This window comes from Ceratotherium simum, chromosome 10, assembly GCF_057802395.1.
Source record: "Ceratotherium simum simum isolate JZ-2026a chromosome 10, ASM5780239v1, whole genome shotgun sequence".
NCBI lineage: Eukaryota > Metazoa > Chordata > Mammalia > Perissodactyla > Rhinocerotidae > Ceratotherium > Ceratotherium simum.
In genome coordinates, this window is record NC_141909.1 from 65,603,904 (window position 1) to 65,618,972 (window position 15,069).

The window sequence follows — 15,069 nt, forward strand, 5'->3', positions numbered from 1 at the left end:
GGACGAATTTATAAACAGATACAAAATTGGTCAATACTCAATTGCATTCCACTGGACACAACTAATTTGCATTTCTATGTACAAAACATTTGCATTATCATCAGTTTTCTACAACTTAGAGAGTTGTAAAATAGCTTAAAGACAGTGAGAGGTGGAGATAACCCTGAAGGGTGCAATAGACAAGATACTGTTTCAAAGTCTTTCACACTTTTTCCTGACAGTCTCCCCATCCTTTTTCTGTTGTGATCAGAACAATCTCAAAGGAAGATTAATCTTGTTCCAAAAGAAGGCTGGTGTCAGTAGGTTTGGCCTGATTATCCACATGAGTGCAGCAAGAATTTTAACTTCCCGCAGAGGCCTTCTTCAGTTGGCCCTGCAAGCCTAGACTCACACTGTACTGAACAGCTGCTAAGGTCCCAACTTTCTACCGGGAAGCCTTCATGAGGATCTCAAAATTGACACTTACAATCCTCCATTTTATGTTAGTCCAAGACTAGGAAACCAAATCTATGGTATTCTCCACCAGTTTTCACCTGTAGTACTTATAAATTTGGGTTAGTTCCCTGTTCTCCATCTCTGCACCTTATATTTTTATTGAACAATGTCTCCACAGACATTGAATTAAATAAAATTCAAAATATTAAGAGAGAAGTCACAGTCTTGGGATATAATATCAGACTGGGACAATATATGAAATTCTAGAACTCACTAAAAACACTTCTAAGCTTAGAATTTTGAGAAACGATTCCTATTCTCACTGTACACATCAGAGAAATGCATTAAAACTCCATTAGACTCGGGGCTGGCCCCATGGCTTAGTGGTTAAGTGTGCGTGTTCGCGACTGGTGGCCCGGTTCGATCCCGGTGTGCCCCAACGCACTGCTTCTCCGGCCATGCTGACGCCCCGCCCCACATACAGCAACTAGAAGGATGTGCAGCTATGACATACAACTATCTACTGGGGCTTTAGGGGAAAAAAAAAAGGAGGAGGATTGGCAATAGATGTTAGCTCAGAGCCGGTCTTCCTCAGCAAAAAGAGGAGGATTAGCATGGATGTTAGCTCAGGGCTGATCTTCCTCAAAAAAAAAAAAAAAAAAACAACTCCATTAGACTAAATGCCTGTCTGCCTGTATGGAATAGTTTACTACTCACAGAGGTTTGTACAGATACTGTTATCCCCAATGTTAACAAAGAAGAGACTGGGGCAGAGTGTACACTCAGGTACAATACAGGCTCTCACGCCATCCAGATGGTTTATAGTTGGCTTTAAATTCCTTAGAGGAAGAAACTGCTCCAACAGCCAACTGTGCTGCCTCTCACACTGTAGAATAAGGCAGTCCAGCAGGCTGGTGGGTGGGGCCCACTAAGGGTGGAAAGGAAGGGGAGCAAGGTGACGCTGACCCCTAACTTCTACCAGGCAGCCTCCTGCTAGAACAGGCTGTGCTTCTAGGCTCTGCCTGCACAATGCTTGCTTGAAAATTTAGACCCAAATTTCCCGCAGAAACAATGCTACTGGGTTGAAGTTTGTTTTCAGAAGCCAGAAACCTATGTAATCTGTTTGTGGTAATCCACTAAAATTCCTCACCATCAACAAGAGGTGGTGGTGATATGGGTGTATGTGTGTGTGTGTGTGTGTGGAGGGGGCATGTAAGTAATTTGAAAAAAGCATTTTATATTTTAACTAACAATAATTTATTTTTTTGACTATGCAGTTTATATTAAAAGATTCTTTCATTTCTGAATAATTGGACGAAATGTTAAAAAAGTATACATCTAGATCTTATTTTGGGTGACTCCTCAGAAGGCTATAAACACTGTGCTGTCTGGGCAGATACCAATGCTCTGGCACCATTCCACCCAGGAGAGGTCCCGCACTCAGCACATCCTCATGGTCCACAATCTGGCTGGTGCTTTAGGGATCAGAAGCATCGCCCCTGCTGCACCTCTGGCAGTGAGAGTGAGGCCCCATCCCCTCCCTGCAGAGAAATCCCTTCTTTCCCACCTCCCCGAGGGTGAGCTGTGCAGGAAAGAGAGGTGAGTGAGAGAGAAATAGAGACACGGGACTTGAGGCCAGTTCCTCTCCCCTCCCTCCTTTCTTTTCTTTCTCAGGTCCCAGAGATGGACGATCTGACCAATTTTCCTGCCTCCCTGGGCGGTGGTAGATCCCAGTCTCTCTCCATCATTCCAGAAGCAGGCAAACATCAGCTCTTTTGAAGTTTATAAAGATTTTTACTCCTGGTAATAATTGCTAACAGGGGGCTGAAAGGCACCCCACAGAGCTCAGGTTTCTCTCAACCCTTTCCATGTTCACGTAGATTCAGGTAGGGAAGACCTAAGCGCTGTGCCCGCAAGAAGCATTCCTTGACCCCCAGGACCGGCAGGGCCCAGCCTCTGTGTGCTCCCAACACTGTGGTCAGCTCTTTGTCTATGTACTCACTCCTCTCCTCTGCTTACCACCCAGGGACTCCTTCAGGGCAGAGAAACACTAGCATGGGGCTGGCCCAAAGCAGATATTCGGTAGTTATTTGTAAAAGGGATATGTGGCAACAAAATTCATTTGCTGTTTGGGTATTTAAGACATCCTGATGGAGTTGCTAGGGGTGAGGGAGCTACAGGTGGAGGACGGAGGGGAAAGGGAGAGACCAGGGTGATGAGAAAAAAAGAGTCTCTGAAAGGAGTAGGTGAGAAGATGGTAGGGATGCCCCTGCCAAGACGATCCCCAAACTAGAGGTGGGTGAGAGAGAGGTGGTCTCCAGGGCTCACGGGCCCTTCCTCTTCTGCATCAGAGGTTCCACTCTGAAAAGTCCACCTGGGCTGAGGCCAGAGGAGCAACGGGAACAGGAGAAAAAGGAAATGGATGGACCCCTCAAACTGGTGACGGGAGAGGAAAGGAGAGGACATCTAAAGGGTGGTAATATGGCCACAGCACTGCTGGGCCAATGGGAAATTCCAGAGGGAGGGGTTCATGTGTGAGGATACATAAAAAGACAGCCGTGAGTTGGGACCGTCTGTATATAACTATGAGGAGAACCCTCCTGAATAGTAAGAACACCGGCCCTCCTGCCCAATTCTCAAATTATACGTAAAGCACTTACCACGAATTGAATAAATAACAATTTTTTTTATCTTGACGATTTTCCTTGGAGGAAGATTCAAATTGTAGATATTTTTCACATCTGCAAAATATCCAACATATCTACTCTGCAAAACAACAGAAGCCTCAGTTTAAGTGGAGATGAAAAGCCTAAAGTCAGCATTCCTGATTTATTTTTTATATAGAACTTGTTAAGGAGAGGAATTAATTAAGGAAACATTTATTGGATGCCATTATATGACTAGGCATTTTTATATATGTTGCCTCACGACTGAATATCAACCTTAGAAAAAGATACTGAATGAAGAATGAAGTGCTGTGGGGAAGTAACAAGAGAGGAGCCAGGTGTTGCTTACAGGCTGCTATGACTGAGAGGTCAACTAACCAGAACCAACAAACCAGCTGCAACAACATCACCACGAGATGCAGCTAACTGCAACTGTGCAAAAGGTCGATCCGAGGGTAGAAGCTTAGCTGTGACTGAGTTAAAGGAAGGTTTGTGGTTTGCTGGAGAGCAGCCTCCTAAGCATGAGCGAACTGCAGACCTGAACACTCGAGAGGAAGATCTCTCCAGGACAGTAGTCGATACATATTCTTCTCTCGTCCCTGCCAGCCGAGTTCCTTCATCTTCCATTTCCCCAATTCTATTTTTGCAAGGAAGCCCTGTCCTTTCAGTCTAGCTCTTCTCCTATGGCAAGCTGCTCAGAAGGGCTCTCCTTGAATCTTTCTTTAAGAAGTTGAAGAGTTCTGGTACCGAATCAACTGGACTTAAAAGTGCACAGACTCTTCTGCAGCCAAGGGGAATTGTTAATCCAATTAACTGCCATACTTTCCATTGGAAAGGGCCAGTCAAGGGAAAGGCTCCTGCAATTTCTTAACTCAGGGGTGGAGGAAATGTAGTCTGTAGAATGGCCCACAATGCAGCGTCAGAATGTGATGGTATCTGAGAATTACCTCCCCACATGGAGGGAACTCTGTCCCGGGGCCTTGCCAACACAGCTGGCAAACCTGAGGCCGAGTCCTTGTATTGGTCTCCCAGTGAATCAGAAAAGATTCAGTTGTAGCCTAGGGAGTGCTGGTTCTGGACCAAAGTCAGAGAAACTGTGCATGACTACAGAAGAAATGGGGAAGGGAAGCTGTACAGGGGAGGCCCTGAAGAAGTTACATCTAACGTCCCCTTGGCTTCTGCCACTAGATTCTCGACTTCCCGCTAGAGGTGGTCACCCACCACGGCCCTCAAGCTGCTCTTACTCCCACTCTTCCTCCTCCTTCAGCCTAAAACAACAGGGGCTTGTAACACAAGTTAATAAAGCCAGCATCCACTTAGTAAGCACTCACTACAAACAAAGCAGATACTATGAGAGGCGCTTTGGGATGCCAAGGGTGGAAAGGTGGGTAAGACATGGGCCTTGTCTGCAAAAGGGGTAGAGAAGTCACTGCTTCACATGGCTAGAGAATAATGTAAAGTCACTTAGTCCCTAAAAGAAACACAAAGGGCTACAAGAACTGAAAAAGAAAGCGACTGCTTCAGGCTGGGAAGAGAAAAGGACCCCAGAGAAAGGGGCCCACAGGAGCAATAGCATGTGGGTACAAAGTGGTGACAGGCTGAGAAACAGGAAACGGTCCAAGTGTGTTAAAGCGTGGACATGTGAATGCACACTGTGGAAGAGGCGGTTGGAAAAATCAAATACCAGAAGACCTCGAGGGTCTGATTAAAACATTTATACTTGTGTACAACTAGGATACACAACTATGCACTGGGGCTTTGGGAGAAAAAAAAAAGAACTCTGTGTTAAGAAGGCTGAAAGACAGGCAATCAATCAACTGTCAAAAGATTTAAGGGCAGTGTAAGCTTCAGGAAGTTTAAAAAAAGAAAAAATTTTATATTTGTTCCCATTGGCAGTGGGGAGCCATTACGGATTTCGAACATGGAAATGGCATGATCAGAGCTGGGTTTCAGTAGGTTCATGTATTACTTTTAGCCAACGGCTTATTACTAGCTTTTTTTTTCTCTTTTTTTTGCTTGGGTGTGGCAGAAAAGGATCAGTGGATAAGGCTGAGTTCTTTTGCCCCAAACTCAAGGTCTAGAGCCAGCAGTTACAGACTAAGGCCAAGGTTACCTATTGAGCTTCCATCACTTCATTCAAAGAAAACTTTCATTTGCAGCCACATCCACATCTACTTAAGAATTCCCAACCAACTCTCACTTTGGTTGAGGGGCAATATAGAAAAGGCAAAATAGATGAGATGCTGTGCACAGGATGGGAAATAATGGGCTTCAGAGTCTGACAGATCTGGATTTGAGTTGTTGGTTCAAAAATTTATTTCCCTGAACTTCAATGTCCCAATCTGTAAAATGGGAATCATGATGGTGCCCACTCATGGAGTTATTGAGAGTATTAAATGAGATAATGAATGTAAAGCCCTTAGCATGGTTCCACAAAGTCTAGTATATTTAAACTCTATAGGATAAATGTCCTGGTTTCTGCAATAAACAAATTTCAAGGAATAAAAAAGAGAGGTGGGAAACCTATAAACTAAAAGACACTTAAGAGACAAAGCAACCCAATGAAATGTGTAGTCCTTCTTTGGACCCTGATTGAAATAAACTAAATTAAAAAAAATATTTTTCAGATAATTATGGAAATTTAAACATGGACTAGACATTTGATATTTGGTATTATTAAGGTATAATATTTTTAAATATGATAAATGGTTTTAAGGGTTTTTTTCAAGAGTCTTTGTTAGATGTCACACTAAAATATTTGTGGGGTAAAATGATCTAATATCTGGGATTTCCTTCAAAATAATCCGGGTGTAGAGAAAGAGTGGAGAGTGGGTGTGTGTGTGAGGAGAATGGGGAGGGAATGGACGAAGCATGGTTGGCTACGTGATGAAATGATTGTTGAAGCAGTGACGTGACTGTAAGGAGATTTACTGTATGACTGTTTTGACTTTTTATGTTTGAAAAAGTCCATAATAAAATGTTTTTGAAAGGAAAAAATAGGGTAATAGCATAGATTTCACATGGGTTGTCTGAGTATTAAATGAGCTAATATATGTGAAAGTACAATAGTGTCTGGCATAAAATAGGTTTTTGAAAAATGTTAATTCCCCCTTTTCTTTCTCTTTCAAAATACAGCCTCCCCGTGTCTCGCTCGCTCTCTCGCGCTCTCTCTCTCTCACATACACACACACACACACACACACACACACACACACACACACATGCACTTGCGATGTTCTGCATGGGCTGAACTGCCCTAGTAGGGGTTTGTGAAAGACTCAGTTGCTCTTTGCAGGGAATAATAGGCTGATGACTTTAGTTATCTTCAGGGGTCTGGAACCTTAGGAACTGGACCTTCCTAGTTTGGGAAGGGAATCGACTCCTGAACTCTGCAAACAATAACCAATATAAAATGGAAAGCAGGATGCTCTGGGGAGAACTCAGTGCTTCCAAAGTACAGGTGCGCCACACTCATGTCTCTCGGCCCCTGGGCGGGATCCGGGCCTGTCACAGGGCACCCGAGTGCTGCCACCTGATCACCAAAGGAGGAGAGTCTAAATGAAACCAGGTAATCGGCGCCCATCTAACCCAATTCCTCAAAGAACCCCTTTCTTTAAAAGACACTTACTTGGGAAGGAGTCTCTATCCCTTGAAATTTAGAGCTGGTGGTTTTATCTGTTCGCTGCTCTCCAAAATAATAAAGGCTGTCCTACAGAAAAGGGAACAACACAACCACGGTTCATTTGTACATTCCTTTCCTATATAAGGCATTCTTAAGGTTTCCGAGGCACATTATTTCCTTAAGTCGGGCGGTCTTTGGGCAGAGGCTACCTAATATAACAAAATGAACAAAGCCACATCAAGGCCTGCTCTCATTCAAAGCTTCACAAAGACATGGAATTTTAGAGCTGGAAAGACCTTAGAGATCATCTGGTCCTTCTTCCTACCTTTCCATTTTACAAATGGAGAAGATTGAGACCAAAAGAAAAGCAAGTGACCTGTCATGGAGACGTGTGCCGCCAGTTAGAGGGAGCACAGGCCTGGGGCACAGGGCTCTGGCTCTCAGTCAAGGGCTCTGGATCAATGGCTTTCAAACTTTTATTTTTAAAGCTGCAGTCCACATTAATAAACCTAGGAGACACACACACACACACACACACACCTGAAACAAAAGCTTCACAAAATAATACTGACCATTTGGTATTTTCTATTCTAATCTATTTTGTTTTACTAAAAACATGCAAGTCACAACCCAACAAGTTGATTTACAGCTCACTGATACACCGTGATCCGTAGTTGGAAAACATTGTCCTAGAACAGCCGTGTCATAACCTGCGTGTCTGAATCAGGAACAGGAGACGGTGGAGTCAGAGTGCCGGCACTGTGCACAGCCTCCAGCTCCTCTTCCTGCACTGCAGGCCAAGCGAGGAGCAGAGCTGCCGGGAGCGGGTCCTCTAGTGGTACCTTCTCAGCAAGATCACGGCAGAAAAAAGACTGACAACCCTACTTAAAGAAGTAGAAACAGCCCACCCTGTCTTCTCAGAAATTTCCAGAGGGCACAGACCCCAGCTATATTGACTATGCAAAGATAATAACATTCAGGAGAGACTTTGTTCTAAGTTGAAAAATGATCCACTCTATCTACCTAGCACTTCTGAGGATGTCTAAGGTAAGTTCTCTCTGGTGAACTTACCTTAACCATCTTGATATTATTCTTGTGAGGAAGGAGGAATTCCCGTAATTGGTGGGAGCAGGAGCAGGGCTGGGACTAGGTGAGGCGAGTAAAGCATCTAGGTTGCTGAGTACTTTTGCAATTGCATAACTTGACCTTTCTCATCTCACATTAATCCTGTCCCTATTGAGTTCTGTTTTTATTTAAAATGTTGATATTGTATACATCATGGATTTCTTGCACTAACTTTGATTTTTAAAAATATCGCACTAGAATATTATTTATCTTAATTTCTAAGATTTTTGGCATTGCCTTACATTTTGTGTCCGAGGGGAGTGTCTCACTGACATCACCCTAGTCTTGGCTCAGACTAAGAGGTACCTAGGTCAGCTACTGACCAGTCTAAGTTAAGCAAGGATGTATTAAAACCAAGCTTCCTAATAACTACCTCTCCCATTACAATTTCCTTAAGTACCATGGCTCAAAGGATCATCTTAACATCCTACCAGTGAGGCTTCAGAACTAGCAAATTCAATCAGCATAAGACAGAGTTTGTAGTAACATCTTTCATACCTCTGCAGTTACAAACACTTCACTGGCAATAAGGCAGGCACAAACCATAGGTCCTGCAAGGCCCTAGAAAAGAAAAGTAGTTAGTTCATGAACCATTGTTCATGGTAGTACTTGGTATAAAAATACTCTCAGAAATATTCACAGTTCATCTTGGACTGATTTTCTTTCATTCTGCAAGTGCTTGTTCAAAATACTTCAATTCAGAAATAGCCAAAGCTGTTTCACCGCTCAGAGGTTCTACCTGGAATTCCGCCCTAACTGTGTGCATGAACGCACGTGTGTGTGCGTATCCTGTTCTTGAGTCACCACTGCTGGGGCCTGCAGTAATTGGCAGAGGCAATCAGTTCTGCTCTAGGGCTCTGAAGCTAAAGAGTTACCTACCAGTTAAGAGCTAATCACACACCCTGTTTATCTAACATCAATAAAAGTACCTGTAAAAGGCAAAACATGGTCAGAACCCAAAACACCATCTTGTATTTGAATACCCATTATTCCTTACATTTTAGTTAGAGTTTTTAAGTGTGTTACAAAACATATATGAAAGTAAAAAGGACAGTATAATGAACCCCCGTGTACCTGTTCCCCAGATTCTATAATTATCATATCATATTGCTGTACTTGTTTAATTTCTATTTCCTCTTCCCTTCCTTCTTGCTTCTCTCTCTCTTTCCTCCTTTCTCTTTCCTCCGTAGCATTGTAAAGCAAACCCTTGATTTCATGTCATTTCATCCTCAGTTTCTTATGTTTTATTCCAATATATATTTTTGTCCTACTATACAAAATTCAAGTTAAAAAATTATGTTGCTTCTTTTATTTAGACAATGATCTGTAGCTTTTGTCTTAGCCAGTATATGCTGAACTTATTTTATGTAATTCCAAACTTAGCCTTCTACCTTGAGATGCACTCTATTTTCTAGTCCATCTTTTTTTTTATTGGACCACTAAAGTTATTTTGCAGCCCATAGGTTGAAAAACACTATTTGAAGCCAAGTACTTCCAAACAGGACTTTGTACTACCCTGTGCTATTACAAATAAAAGCCTCTTGCTAAACGGAGCTACTGGACCGTTAATGACCTGGCTGTCAGTTGTATAGACTGTTAATATTTCAATTTTGGAGGACATCTCTGGTCTCTATAAGTCTGATATTTTCCCATTTGAAAAAACTTTTTCAGCTTCACGCCCTTGTGGCTATGGATAAGTACAACCACAGCCATAGTAGATGCTCTCTCATCCAGTCAAGTCATGTACAGCAGGGAATCATAAAAATGATACATACTTGGCTTCAATATTGTATTTTCACTTAAAACATAAATGTACATTCATTCACTACACTTCTGATATTAGACAAAGGTTTTAACTTTTTAAATATGAGTCCCCAGTTGGCGTTCTTTCTTGGAAAGGCCAGGCTCATGGTATAAACCATTGCCTCATCTATATTTCTAGTTTCAGATTCTTTAGAGCAACCTAGGTCCAGAATCCTTCTAGATTTTACTACTGGAATTTTTCTCCCAATGTTTTACATTAGTCTTACTTGCATTTAATTCAGCTGCAATTTTGGTTGTAGGCACTCAACTTCATTGAATCTTCTTGAAACATTCAACTTAGGTTTCATAAAATTGTAACTCTTTCTGTTCACTCCGACGCTTTACAGATCTACATAATATTTGATTACTTGACGTAAGCATAATAACAAGTAGAACTCGCAAATACTGGTGGAAGCAGAAACACATAGCCATACTACAAAGAAGCTCACTAGCTACAAGTTTTCAACAGGCCAATGGACACCAATAGGTGTCTTCATGGTGGGAATGGAGAACATCAGATAATCTACCAAGTTAGTCAGATGGAAGTCATAAGAGAGCTTTTGTTATCCTGAAGTCAGCAGAAGCATCTTGCACCTCTAAATATAGCACAATTCTTGGCTTTCATAATGATAATAACTAACGTTTGGGTAATGCTTTACAGATCTCATATAATCTTTACAACAACTCTGTGAGGTAAATAACCCAGCAAAAAGAAACTGAGAAACTGAGGTTCTGTAAGTTTAAGAAACTTTCACCTAGTCAAATAGCAAGATATCTTAACGCCAGCTTATATGACCTTTTACAACAATCCTTAAACTGTATTCTTTCTCAAGTTGTGTCCATCACCCTTCCTCACAATACAGATCTTATACTTCAAATTCTTGAATCTACAAGCAGAGCACTGAGGTAATTTTCCAGACACCAAGAGTGGTAGCTGTGTGTGTGTGTGTCCCTTAGAGTTGTTTAAAGCACTTAAAAATGTAACTGAAACAATTTCTTCTTCAAGATATTCAGACCAAAATAGGCTTTTGTCAGTTTGACTGCCTTATTTGATACAATGAATGTCTCAAATGAAGATGAACTTTGTAGCATCCTTTAAAAGACTTTGAAAGAGCTAGAGAAGCTTAAATATTCACTCCTATTATTTAAATAAAAATATGCTCGTTGCATTCCTACAAGAAACAGACTCAGGAAAGATAAGTCTGCTGCTAAAAACTGATAGCATACAGTTGAAGGATAACAATAATGGCCAGTATTATTGAGCCATCGACACTTCTTGCCAGATAGATAGTTTTCATATTTCATTTAATCTCTACAATAGGACTCTGAGGTTGGAACTGTCATCATCCACATTATACATATTAGAAAACTAAAGCATTGAGAGTTTAAGTAATTCACTCAGTGCCACACAATTATTTAATGGCATAGTTGGGATTTAAACCCAGATATTTTATTTCAAAGCCTGTGCTTTGAATCATTATGTTCTGATAACTGCAACTTTTCAATTTTCTTTTTTACTTGTCAGTCTTTCAAATAGGAAAAAAATTCCAATTGAAAAGGATAGACTAAACATTAGTAAAAGACATCTATAAAAGACAGCTGAAGAATCTGAGAGAGAGTTCTCAGTTAATTCTAGTCCTTGGGCCCAGTGGAATTCTATTCCAGAAAACTTAGAATTCCTGACTGGATGAACTTGCAAAAGAGATTCCCCAGCATCACTAGTTATTCCCCATGGTGGAGAACAGGAGAGGTGTGGATGGCCTAGAGCTGATTTCATTTCCTGCTTTGAAAACCAGGAGGTGGTGCATTTCCCAGATTGTAAGCCAGTAACCTTGGTATCAGTTGAGGGAGAAATTTTAACACAAATATACTTGAAAGGATTGGTTGCATACACATAGATAAAGGAAAGCCATGATCACTCAAGCTCAATGTGAATTTTCTAGGCTCTGGTGGATTTATTTCATTTACTTTTGATATTCTCTTGGTACTCTTTATACCCTACCTTCCCTGCACACCTGTACTCTCAGGGTACTCCTTGTGTGACATCTCTGCTCAAATGTCTTTGTATGGGTGAGACCTTCCTTGGCCATCTACATATCAATTAGCAACCTCTCTCCCACTTCATATTCTCCTTATTTTTATTTTTTCAATTGCACGTATCACCATCTAATACATATATTTTTTCTCTGTAAACAATAGACTGTGGTCTCCATGGGAGAAGTGCACGTGTCTGCTTTGTACACTGTCACATAAATGCATCTAGACAGCATCTGGTGTTCAATGCATGAATGAACGAATATATCTGCCCTTTCAATTTATCATGTCATCCGGTCCCATGACCACTCATTTTTCTCATTTTGTTTTCACTTCCTCAACCCCCTAGAAGCATGATGGACAATTTCACTGTTGGTTTTACCAATACTGCATAACATTGCCAATAACATTGCCACTCTTGCTTCTGGGTCCTTTTGCTGTACCCATTCTGTACAAACCTAATACTGGGTCAATTTGGGCACCCACTTCCTGCATTCCTAGACCAGAGATGCAGAGACACCAGAGATGCAGAGACACCAGAGATGCAGAGAACTGCTGGAGAAAAATCACACAACTTTTCATATTGGTAATAATATCAATTAATGGTCTACCTTCCCACTGACTCTGAGTTTGCGGCTTCATTTCTTTTCTTCACAGAGGCGAGACCTCCCATAACTTGTTGCCTCCCAGTGCCCCCTACAATCTTCCTGTGACTATGTCTATTCCTGTGACTACGCCTCTTCCCTTGAATCTCATTGGTGAGGAGTTTCTCCTCTTCATTTAGCCAAATCCTCCACTTGGGCTCTGGACCCCATCCTCTTCTCTCAACTCAGGGTTTTGACTTTATTAGTCCCCATTCTTCTGTATCTTCAACCTCTCCCTCTCTCTGACCTCTTTCCCTTGGCAAATAAACACATTCAGGTCCCCTCAAGGCTGTCTTATAAACAACACTCTCTATCAGCCCCAAATGCCCAAACAACTAAATTCTCTCTGTCCTTTTACAGCCAAGCTGCTTGAGTCCCTAGTCTACACTTGCTATCGCCACTTCCTCCTCATTAATGATTCTGGTGCTGGCTATCTTTAGACCCCATTTTAATAATTATAAGAGCTACCATTTATTCACTGTTTACTATTTACCAGGTGGTCTACTACACAGTTTAATATGCATTACCTCATTTTAGTTTCTTAACAATCGTCTCAGGTAGGTATTACAATTCCCAGTTTACAGATGGGAAAACTGAGGTTTTGTTTTGTTTTGTTTTGTTTTGTTAAGTTTATTTATTTATTTTTTTGTGTGAGGAAGATCAGCCCTGAGCTAACATCCATGCTGATCCTCCTCTTTTTGCTGAGGTAGACCGCCCGAGCCAACATCTATTGCCAATCCTCCTCCTTTTTTTCCCTAAAGCCCCAGTAGATAGTTGTATGTCATAGTTGCACATCCTTCTAGTTGCTGTATGTGGGACGTGGCCTCAGCGTGGCCGGACAAGCAGTGCGTTGGTGCGTGCCCGGGATCCGAACCCGGGCTGCCAATAGCGGAGCGCGGCACTTCACCGCTAAGCCACGGGGCCGGCCTGAAAACTGAGGTCTTGAATGGTTATCTAACTCACCCAAGTGGTTAGCAACGGTCCTAGGATTTAAATTCAGACAGTTTAATGCTAATTATCCCACTATTACCAACTGCATAATGATATGCACACTTTGAGGAACACCGTTCTGTAGCATTTACAAGTTTATTATGGCTTTCCAATTTTATTTCCAAATGCTTTCTTACATAACCATTTTTTTCTTTTTATCCTTTTACAGTAGATATCACAGTAGATATGTACAAGTTTACGAAATCAATCCATTTATCTATCTTAGTCTTGAACTTCTTTATGTCCCACTAATATGACTGCCTTTTCCAGTCACCTGCAGGCTTGCTTGACTCCTCTGGATTTTTCAGTATTTTTTCACTGTACCCTGGATCACTGTTTTTGGAGTTTCCTTTGCTGGACCTTTTTTTTTCTTTTTGCTTCATTTCAGGTATTTTGTTATTTATCTGGCAAATCTGGCAAGGAGGTTTCTGTTCTACCATTTTCCCATAAAGGACAAAAAAATATTCTAAGAAATTCTAAAGAGTTTTCTTTACAAGCATACTGAGAATATTAAATCTGAGTATTATTTGCATTAGAGTTCAATAAATCTAACAAAGATGATTGAAAGTTCTATTTCTAAATCAAGATGATGATTTGAGCACCAACGGTAGACTGAAAAACTTCCACCTCTATATCAAACATGTGGAAATGATAGAGAAAAAACATGGCTGAACTCAATAATGAAAAGGCAAGGAAAACACAGAGGATCAGAAATGGAGAGAGGAATCAAACTGGTAGGTAGGAGGTGAAGCCAAGAAACCTCAAAATAAACTATTAGAGGAAGAAGAAAAGGGTGAGAGGATCCACAGAATGCAGGAAAAGAGATAAAAAGAAGCACAGAAAAATTGTGGTAAATATAAAACACATAATTGAATGCCACAGATAAGTCCAAATATGTCAGCAATCACAATAAATACATTGAAAATGGAGCCACTAAGGCTGCATTTTTAATGATGCAGGTATATGCTGTTTCAAGAGACAGACCTAAACCAAAATGACACAGAAAGGTTGAACATAAAATCATGACAAATTTATAGCAGAAAGAATCCATTCAGAAGATATAATAATCATGTATTTGCATGCACCTCACAACACACTGTGAAAGATAAAGAGCAAGAGTTGACAGAATAAAAAGAAGAAACCAACACATGAAATAGTTGATATAAAGAAAGAAATAGTAAAAAAGATAAGAAATAGTAAATATAAAGATTTGAGTAATATAATTAATAAGATTGATTTAATGGATAGATAGATGCCCCTGCTCAAGAAAATTAGAGAATATACATTATCTTCTAGGTATGAGATTTCTAGTTATAGTTTTAAATGGATCCTATATTACACCACAAAGAAAGTGTCAACAAATTCCAAAGACCCAATATCATCGTGCAGAAAAGAGTTAACATAGCAGGCCTGAGACTGCTATCCATAGGCTTGCTTGCAAGTTTTGCCTTGGCTGGCATCTGGGAAATTGGAATTCGGGAGGATTCCCACCATTCCCAGATAAGACTGGCTCACTGTGCCTAAACCGTTTATGCAAACAATATGGTTTATGCTGAACACCTGCTTTTCTTCCGCGAGTCTGGAATTTCAGCGTGTGCCAGGGAGAAGGTGTCTATGTGACCAGCCCCCAGTAAAAACCTTGGGCACTAGGTCTCTAATGAGCTTTCCTGATCTCACATGTGTTGTCACAACTCACTGCTGAAGGCATTAATCACATCCTGTGTGACTCCACTGATGAAGACCCTTGGAA

The 15,069-nt window shown here is 41.1% G+C and overlaps 1 protein-coding gene and 1 pseudogene across 1 annotated transcript in view; one reads left to right on the forward strand and one right to left on the reverse strand.

The window, feature by feature from the left end:
- The window catches only part of LOC147916154 (serine/threonine-protein phosphatase 4 regulatory subunit 2 pseudogene), a 92,453-nt pseudogene that overhangs the window by 64,072 nt on the left and 13,312 nt on the right, over positions 1–15,069 (forward strand).
- Positions 1–15,069, reverse strand: part of LOC147916155 (phosphatidylinositol 3,4,5-trisphosphate 3-phosphatase TPTE2-like) — a 44,502-nt gene that overhangs the window by 7,818 nt on the left and 21,615 nt on the right. The window contains 3 exon segments of the mRNA XM_087435773.1: positions 3,096–3,201; positions 6,730–6,810; positions 8,347–8,402. Coding sequence (XP_087291899.1) covers positions 3,096–3,201; positions 6,730–6,810; positions 8,347–8,402 — 243 coding nt within the window.